Source organism: Rutilus rutilus (assembly GCF_951802725.1).
Source record: "Rutilus rutilus genome assembly, chromosome: 13".
NCBI classification, from domain to species: domain Eukaryota; kingdom Metazoa; phylum Chordata; class Actinopteri; order Cypriniformes; family Leuciscidae; genus Rutilus; species Rutilus rutilus.
The window spans coordinates 32,411,785-32,420,899 of NC_140218.1; the positions used below are offsets into that span (position 1 = coordinate 32,411,785).

The 9,115-nt window shown below is 36.6% G+C and overlaps 2 protein-coding genes across 6 annotated transcripts; both read left to right on the forward strand.

Annotated features, from left to right (window-relative positions):
* Positions 1-146: 146 nt before the first annotated feature.
* On the forward strand, positions 147-3,312 carry ube2t (ubiquitin-conjugating enzyme E2T (putative)). Of its 2 annotated transcripts, none has more exons than XM_084427490.1 (7): positions 147-269; positions 476-593; positions 680-749; positions 1,670-1,775; positions 1,984-2,082; positions 2,299-2,382; positions 2,532-3,312. In XM_084427490.1, the coding sequence occupies exons 2-7, from the start codon at positions 485-487 to the stop codon at positions 2,652-2,654; spliced, it is 591 nt and encodes a 196-aa protein (XP_084283616.1). In that variant the 5' UTR covers positions 147-269; positions 476-484; the 3' UTR covers positions 2,655-3,312. The 2 variants fall into 2 exon arrangements, with proteins under 2 accessions (XP_084283616.1, XP_084283617.1); XM_084427491.1 differs by having other exon boundaries at positions 147-251; positions 2,532-2,793.
* Positions 3,313-4,780: 1,468 nt separating this feature from the next.
* Positions 4,781-7,632, forward strand: LOC311302001 (putative methyltransferase YdaC). 4 transcript variants are annotated; one of them, XM_084427494.1, is made up of 3 exons: positions 4,781-4,892; positions 5,756-6,193; positions 7,195-7,632. In XM_084427494.1, the coding sequence occupies exons 2-3, from the start codon at positions 5,758-5,760 to the stop codon at positions 7,389-7,391; spliced, it is 633 nt and encodes a 210-aa protein (XP_084283620.1). In that variant the 5' UTR covers positions 4,781-4,892; positions 5,756-5,757; the 3' UTR covers positions 7,392-7,632. The 4 variants fall into 4 exon arrangements, with proteins under 4 accessions (XP_084283620.1, XP_084283619.1, XP_084283618.1 ...); XM_084427493.1 differs by lacking the exon at positions 4,781-4,892 and adding an exon at positions 5,001-5,050; XM_084427492.1 differs by lacking the exon at positions 4,781-4,892 and adding an exon at positions 5,011-5,214.
* Positions 7,633-9,115: the final 1,483 nt, after the last annotated feature.

A 9,115-nucleotide genomic window follows, 5' to 3' on the forward strand; every position in this document is an offset into this window, starting at 1 on the left:
ATACAGGTATTTTAAGACTGTATGGCAGAACATTTTAAGTGAGGATTGCTTCAGCTGGAGCATAAAAGATCATTAATCAAACTATGACGAGTGAACACGCAAGAAACTACAATACCCACAATGCACCTTGAAGTAAAACCACGCGTCGGTCGCACAATGACGTACAAACATTTAGCGGGCAGAATCAAAAACAGTTTGTGTTTAGCGTTTACTGTTTAGTCATTAAGCAAAACGCGGCAGTAACGACACTAGTAAGTCAAGATATCAAGGTAAATATCTCATATGATGGTCAATGAAATAATTTGCTTTAGCTATATACGTTATGTAACATCTTGACAAAACAGTTCTCACGCAGTCTTCATAGATTAACATTGGGCTGCTTGTAAGGGGAATGTGCAATTAATATTAGTGTGTATTGTGAATATGGCAAGTGCTAAAGTATTGTTCGCTTAATAACCGTGTCGCGTTGATTCAGACAGGCGTTATGCAGAGAATCAGTCGCCTGAAGCGGGAGATGCAGCTTCTCAGTGCCGAACCTCCTCCGGGAGTCTCGTGCTGGCCGGTCGAGGGACGGCTGGATCAACTACAAGCCCGTCAGTCTGCCTTCACTTCACATTACATGCCATATCTGAGTAAATCTTCAATACTGACAGCATCCTCACTCCTGTGTTTGATATAGAGATTGTTGGAGGTGCGAACACTCCCTATGAAGGAGGCCTGTTCACACTGGAAATCAACATACCTGAGAGGTGAGCCTGCAGTACACATCCTGATGGTCAACACTGATGGAAGGCAATTTGTGTAACTTTATTTATTTAAATGAAAGCAATGTAGGCCTACTATATTTTAGTTCAATACTAATTTATTCTGTATTGTTTCATATTTTGAGTGGATTTCATGTGTGGTATTCACCTCTAAAATATGCACAATTTATTTCTACAATAAATAATACAGATATTATAAAATGTTTAAATAGAGTGCAAGTAGACTAGTGACATCTGGTGTAAAAGCCATAGGTTTACCTACTAACATAGGCTATATTAGCACCGATTGCAATTTTCTGAGCCGATTCCGGTTTTCTTTCAAATAGCTATTGACAAACAAAAATGTTATTTTCTTCAATGCACAATTTTATGTTCTTAAAAAAAAAAAGACAAGTTAAAGTCAGTAATAAAAATAAGTCCTAATAAACTAATTGCAAACAACACCACAAACAAATGCAATAGATAGAATAAAGACAGATATGAAATAAACAGGTTATTTTATTAAGTTTTTCAGGTCTAACAGTAGGTTAGTATTCTGGTTAGAAATACTACAGAAATTAAAGTAATCAAATGTAAAATAACACTGGATATTCTTCATTGTAAAAATGAAATACAAGATTAATGCTTGCAATTAAAGTTACAAAAGTTGAGTGCAGCAAGTGATTTACTTTTTTGTCTTTTGTTCTTTGATTAAAATGACAGACCGCTGCAGGTTTATTAGGCTACTGTCACTTTAAGAGCTAATGCTCAGATCCAATATACTGTTACACAACATGGGTTTTCTCTCAACTATTTACATAATTAAAATGATTAAAGTCTACCAGAGCATTAAATGATCTTAGCATCAATGTGCAATTTTATTAAATAGATTTTTGACGCGTTTAACACTTTTCTCATGTTTGAAGGTATCCGTTTGAGCCGCCGAAGATGCGTTTCCTGACACCCATCTATCACCCCAACATTGATAATGCAGGACGCATTTGTCTTGATGCTCTGAAATTGCCACCAAAGGTAAAGACTGAAAATATAATTGAACCCAAACCTTTAATATATATATATATATATATATATATATATATATATATATATATATATATATATATATGTGTTTTGCAAAACATAATTTATACTTGACACTTGTAGTGATATTAACACTGACAGTAGACCTTTTTTCTATTGTAAACTAGTCAACCTGGTATTCATGCATTTTCTTTCAAAGGGAGCGTGGAGGCCCTCGCTCAACATTTCAACATTGCTCACTTCCATACAGTTACTGATGGCCGAACCGAACCCCGACGACCCACTCATGGCTGATATAGTGAGTTAAGCTGCTGTGTGTTCCCTCAGTTTAAAGATCAAATGTGCAACTTAAGGAATTGAAATCTGTTTGTTTGAACTGCACGACATAATTGACCGAACCAGGGAATTAAGTAGGAGATTAGCTGTTAGTTCAAACAATGATTTCTTTACTTCATGAGGTGTTCTGACTGTCATTGCTCTTGGAAATTAATGGAGTGTTTTGCATACTTTCCAGTCCTCAGAATTTAAATACAACAAACCACTTTATCTAGAGAAGGCAAAGAACTGGACGGCTGAACATGCAATCCAGAAGAACAAGGTACGATTTGTGCTTTTTAGGTCTGTTGTGTTTCAACTGTCTGGCAAAGCCTGAGCTCAACACGCACTGTCGTTACACACATGAGCCACTGGTGGGAGCCATTGTTATGTCATTCTTCACTCTGTTTCCCTTCCCTCTTGTGTTTGAAGGGTTGTGTGGAGACGGAAGAAAAGACTTCAACTGAGAATAAAAATAAGAAAACTGCACACAAGAGAGAAGCACTTACTGCACAGGAGAATTTAGAGCATACCAAGAAAGTATGCATGCAGTAGGTTTATATTTTACAAATGGCTGATACAAAATTATTAAGTTGTTGTTTATTATACAAATTGTTTCTTTTTAGTATGGTTATTTGTCTTGTTTACTTTTCTTGTTGATTATGTGAATGTAATAAAATATATTTAAAGTTACACAAAATTTGCATTTTCTCGAATTGTTCATTAGTCCTCAATACATTTATAGCATCTGTTGTCTAAAGAGCCTACAAATGTCAATATAAAATGTTATCTTAGTACATATTTGTTATACTTTACAATCTGTAAAAGATCCCAACAAAACTATATTGCAACCTGTTTAAATCAGTCATGGATCTGTTTATATCTTCAGTTTATGGCAATGACTTTGTTTGCACTTCTGCTGAGGATTTATTCACTTGTGGTCTGGAAAAGGTGATTATTACAATAATTATAGCTGAACAGTAACAAGTAGTAACCAGTAAAAAATAAATGTTTTTTTTATTTTTGACAATGTAAACATTTAATACTATAATGTTGGTAAGCAAAACCTTTCAGCGCTGTTGCATGATTATTTCTGAAAATGCATAATGATTTTTAAGTCGACATGAAAAGTTGTGATAGACTTTTATTTCATATTGTGTCATATCAGAGTGAAATGGCTTTTGAAACAAGAAAAATATATGCGGCTGGACTTTTTTTGATGGCTGGGTTTGCTATTGGTGGATATCATGTGAGTGACAGGTTGCCCCGCCCTCACGCCAGTAAACACGTCATCAGAAGGCGCGTTTCCATTACAGATTTGCGCAAAACTTTTGCGAATATATATATATATATAAATTTTTTTTTATTATTATTATTTTTCTAAATTCTAAATTTTCTAAAAGCGTTTTAGCGATAAATGGGAGTTTTCGCGAAATTGATGCGTTTACATTGGGCGTATTTTCAATTCGCAATTTCAATTTGCGCAATTTGAAGGGTAGGGTAGACTGTGTACAGTTGAGACGTGTACAGTTGAGACACCTTAAATAACTTGCGTGCGCAGCATGCACAAGTTGTGATTTTTGCTGTGCACATGCGTATTAGTGTCCTCTTTTATCCTGCAAAATCTGAAGACTGGACGCGTCTCCGATCAGAAGATATCTGCAAAAGTTTTTTTTTTCTAAGGTAAGGCTTGCATCGTTTTTTGCGCACTCAACTATGAATAACTTATTATCCTTATGTGACTGTTAAACGTAACTGGTACCATTACAAACGTTATTCTGTGCCCTAAAAATTGGCATATTTCATGGTATTGAGTCATGCAAGCTCAATGCAAAATCTAGAGAAATGTGAGAAGTGGCCAGCGGGGGATAGTTGAGACACAAGTGTACCAACTGTACCCCCGATAGAGTTCTATTACAAAACACGCTGTTTATTTGTTCAGTGTTATGATAACAGGTTAAACGTAATAATTGGCCAGCATAGGATGCAATTAAAAATACAATTTCATATTTATTATATTTAAACTGTATATTATTAATAAATATTGTTAAATATCTTGTTCATGTTTTATACATTTTAACGGTGCTAATTTACATCAAATTAATGAATTTAGAAAGGATGAATAAACAGACATGTTGCCCAATTGTTATTTTCTTCATTTGTCTTTATTTATTATATTTGCAATGAACATTTAGTTACATTTCCCTCATTAAAAATGGCTGTCTCAACTGTACCATAGTACTGTCTCAACTGTCCCGTACATAGGTACAGTTGAGACAGAGTTGACACAAAAAGCACCTTATTTTTATTCGCTAATTGTGGAAAATATAAACTACTTATGGGTATTATTGATTGATAATATATTAGTCTACAAGCTAATGTAATGTCATGTGGCATTTCATGTGAAAATTCAATTCTTTTCAGTAGGTATTTTTGTGTGAAAAATCAAAACTCAAAAAGTGTCTCAACTGTACACAGTCTACCCTAATGGAAACGCAGCTAGAGAAGAGATGAGATGTCCCTGCAAGTAGGAGGGGAATTTATTTAGATTAAAGATTATGAGGGCACGCACATGAATTATATACAAAAATAAAATAAAAAGTGCACGGATACATAATTTATAATAAACTACAACATTCAAAGAAGTGTCAACAAATTATTTCACTGTGACTTTAAATGGCTACTTATGTTAGGGACTCCTTGTGAACTTAATACAACCGTCAGACGGTCAGAATGTAAAATATCATTCAGGTTGATTTTAGAAATAATTAAGCACTGTTCCAGGTATTTGGGGTAAGTAAATAACCTTTAGAATATGTCTTATTGCTGTTTTTGTCGTAACTAAATCAATGTATGGACGCTTCAGACGTCGTTCGCGCGGTCGGTGGAATTTTTACACGGTCCCTTATTTACTGCAGGAAAGGAAAGCTCGTCGAAGCAGCACACATACAGTACATAATACTGCTGTTTTATCAACTTGCGTAGACTGTTTTTGATTAAATGTGTTGTTAACTATATTTGTAGTATAGTTATAAAATCGTCAACGTAATTGTGCTATTAGGCCTACTATATGTAGGACAGACTGTCTCTCCCAAGAGAGCCCGTCCAGGAGAAAGTAATTTGAACAAAATTTGACTTTACCTATATGAGTTTACATTAGACTAGAACGCAGAGAATGGACCTTGCCTTCATATTTCATAGTCCAGCACATGCAGTGGCGTAACTTTGAGTGTGTGCGCGCACAAAACAATAATGTTAAGATGTCCAGAAATCAATTTCAATACTAGCCTACACTGAGTTTAATTTAAGCTCGATGGTGTTTTTAGCCCCCAATGGCTCCTTCCAGGCAGCTAACCCTAACCTCAACCTTAAACCTACCCATCCCCTCGCTGCCTGGAAGGCGCCGTTTGGGGCTAAAAACACGCTATAGATGTAATTTTTAATGTAATAGTTTCAGATACAAATGCCTAAAAGTCATTTTCGTTAACTTTTTATAGTAGCCTACTTGATCATTATTTTTCATTGTCTCGGAATTATTAGTATTTATTACAAAAATAAAATTCAGTCTTTATGAAATTATTTGAATTGCGTTCAATTCTGTTTTGGTCATAACACATGTTTGTGTATAAAATAAATGTTTTGTTTTGTGTGTCTAGAAATGCTGTCTAACAAAGTGGGCAAACAGCTGGGTCACCCCACATATTCTTTAACTGGATGGTTGGTGAGCAAGTTCTTTAAATGGCACAATCAGATTTTGGAGGAGAGTGCAGTGAAATTGTGCAACATACAACCCAACGACACAGTGCTGGAGCTGGGTCACGGGCCGGGCCTCGGTCTTCAGGAGGCCTTGCAGCTCCTCGTGGGCCCGAGAGGGAAGCTGCTGGGTGTGGACTACTCACAATACATGCATCAGATGGCCAGCAAGCGCATGGAGGAGCAGATCTCCAGAGGAAAGGCTGTGTTGTATCATAGTGATTTGCTGACCATGCCGATAGAGGAAAACACTTTTGACAAGGTGTTTCACTGTAACTGTTATTACTTCTGGCCGGATCTCAAAGCGGGAGCGAAAGCGATCCACAGAGTGATGAAACCAGGTGAGATGAGTGATTTAACCAAATCTCTAAACCAAAAGCGATATGTGTTTATTATAGGCAAACTTTAAGTAGGCATATATAGATGAATTAAGAATAGAATGAGATTAACAGGGTAATGTGCCACCCCCTTTTTTTTTTTTTTTACACATTTATTAAATGGTTGTGCTCTCAGTAATCTGAATGGACATTTAAAATGGCATATTTGTCCATCTTACACTTGGAAATAAAGGGATCTAAAAAGGGTTAGAGCAGAAATGCCAGGAGTGTCAAACTCAGTTCTTTGATGGCCACTGCCTTGCAGAGTTTAGCCCCAAAATAAACACACCTGTCCTGCACCAGCTAATCAAGAGGTGTGTTCAACTTGAAACTGCACTGCGCAAACAGATCGTTTTATGACACTGAAGTACCGCAAGAGCGATTCGAAAGCACATGGAGCCATCTTCTCTCTAATCGCTCGCGGTACTTTGATGTCAGGATTAGAAACTACTAGGCATGCGTTTTGGCAATGCTATCTCACGACTACGATTTGTCTAAACCCCCGTGATGAGTAGGATTAGGGGCAGGTTCAGGTGTAGGTCATTCGTACGAATTCATACGAATTGAGCAACTCGAATTAAAAAAACGAACGAGTGAGGTCGTATGAATTCGAACGAATTATAGCCACCTCGTAAAATTCGTTAAAACAGGTTTTGGAGCTAGTTGGAGCTAAACTCTGCAGGTCAGTGGGCCTACATGAGCGCCGTTTGACACGTGCCATAGAAGAACCATTTTCGGAACCTTTCAGTGAATATTTCTTATAAGAACTATTTTTGTATAAAGTGTAAAGACCATTTTAATAATCCAAAACCCTTTTTCTCCTATAAAGAACCTTTTGTGGCTCCAAGGATGCTAAAGGTTCTTCATTGAACCATCAGTGCCAATAAAAAAATAATAATTTTAAGAGTGTATCATAACATAACACAATTTTTAACGTTCAGAACAAATTATTTTCTGTTCCTCAGGTGGAATTATGGTTACAACTCTCAGACTAGAGAGTGTTAAAAAAGTAGCCTCGAAGAACATGTTTAGCGGGGAGAGCTGGCGTCCTGAGGTCTACATGGAGGCGCTGGAGTGCTCTGGGTTCACAGATGTCCGAATGGAGAACAAAAGAGAGAAACTCGTCACATTTCAAGCTATTTTTGCCACTGCTGTGAAGTAAAATCACTGTGTAATATAATGATATGTTAAAAAAGATATCTGCCCTGTCAAACTTTCTCAAGATCAAATATACTCCAATTCATTGTTGAAATTAAATGGTGGTAATAATAAATGATGAAGACAACTGGTCAATTAAAAATATATTGAATATGAAATGTAATGCATATATTTAGCTTCCTGGGGTAATGACGCGTTTCCACAGTTGAAACACTGATTTAGCGATTAAATGAGACATGATACAGTTCAGTTGTACTGTTTCTTTCAACATTCCTTCTGATGTTCATTCATGATGATTTCCTGCTATAACTAGTAGGCCTAAAAATCCATGATATTTTCATGGAAATTCTTAATACGAATACAACCTACTTAATCTGACTTCTTCACCACGGACAATTTAAATGACTTGCAGTTGTTAAAAATAATAACTACAGTATTTTGAGGTAATTACCTGAATACTGTACTTACAATACAATACAATACTTCCCTGAAGTAAGGTGACTGCGTCCCGTCAAGAACCTACTATCAATACCTCAATCACACTTGAGCTGTTTCTTTTGAGCATAAGTACTTCTAATACTACCTCAATCACACAGATGTTCTGTTGTCTTTTGAGCGTGATCTGTTTCTCAGCTGCCCAGCATACAGTATACCTGCACGACTCCCAAGTTGCTCTTTGCAGAAAAGTTTTTTTCATGTCCGGGAGATCACTGGCCACAACAACCAAGTGAGTCTCCTGAATAGAAAGATAACATGTCATTTAAATCACAGGTGAGTAAAAATCAATGTCACTCAAGTCTTCTTCACTGTGATTTGTTCTGGTGATTGGTTTGTGATGATCTAAGCTAATCATATGATTGTTAGTTCTACTGTGCTAAGCACTTTTTGGTTAAGTATATATGGTCTTTGACCTGAGCATCCTTAGTCTGCATTTCTCTATACATTTAATGTCGAAAATACCTATTTCATAAAATATTTCTATCACAATACGTTCACAAGCAGTCGGGCGCCGCACTGCCACTTCCAACCTGATCTCACGGGAAAACGTACAAATTCTACTAGGTGGCTAATTCGTACGAATTCATACGACCTCACTCGTACGAATTAGTACGATTTTTGCAAAATCGTACATATTTTACGAATTGCCCAATTCGTATGAATTCATATGAATGACCTATCCCAGACCCCGCCCCTAAACCTACCCATCACGTGGGTTTAGACAAATCGTACAAATTCATATGAGTGAGGTCGTACGAATTCGTATGAATTAGCCAACTTTTTATCATTCGTACGAATTCGTACAAATTGGTCGTGAGATAGTGTTGGCCACTTCAATGGCTACAGGCTAATAAAGCATCACTGTTTCAGTCAGTGATTTGGCCCTAAACCATTTTGGTTGAATATGTTTCTGAAATTTTTGCACATCACTTACACTAGCAGGGTTCTCATGTGCCCTGGAAAACCTGGAAAATGAATGACCAATTTTCCAGTCCTGGAAAACACATGGAAAATGAAAGAGAACGTCCTGGAAAATCTGCTTGTCCAAGTAAATTCTTCTTTCTAAACGCTCTTGTTCATTGAAGAACAAACAGTTTACAATTGGTCTGAAACAAATAACATTAGTAGCTGGGGTGTGACAAGACACTTACCCCACGAGACGAGACGAGACACGAGATTGGGTTGAGAACGAAACAAGATTTTTACGTAATCCTCAATGATAAAATATAT

What these genes read in the sequence shown, in the direction of transcription:
- LOC311302001 (XM_084427494.1), top strand. Translation starts at nt 5,758, where the DNA reads ATGCTGTCTAACAAAGTGGGCAAACAGCTGGGTCACCCCACATATTCT. An exon ending in CCACAGAGTGATGAAACCAG is followed by an intron (nt 6,194 to 7,194) that starts GTGAGATGAGTG and finishes TCTGTTCCTCAG; the next exon opens with GTGGAATTATGGTTACAACT.
- ube2t (XM_084427490.1), top strand. Translation starts at nt 485, where the DNA reads ATGCAGAGAATCAGTCGCCTGAAGCGGGAGATGCAGCTTCTCAGTGCC. An exon ending in CTCTGAAATTGCCACCAAAG is followed by an intron (nt 1,776 to 1,983) that starts GTAAAGACTGAA and finishes TTTCTTTCAAAG; the next exon opens with GGAGCGTGGAGGCCCTCGCT. An exon ending in ACCCACTCATGGCTGATATA is followed by an intron (nt 2,083 to 2,298) that starts GTGAGTTAAGCT and finishes CATACTTTCCAG; the next exon opens with TCCTCAGAATTTAAATACAA.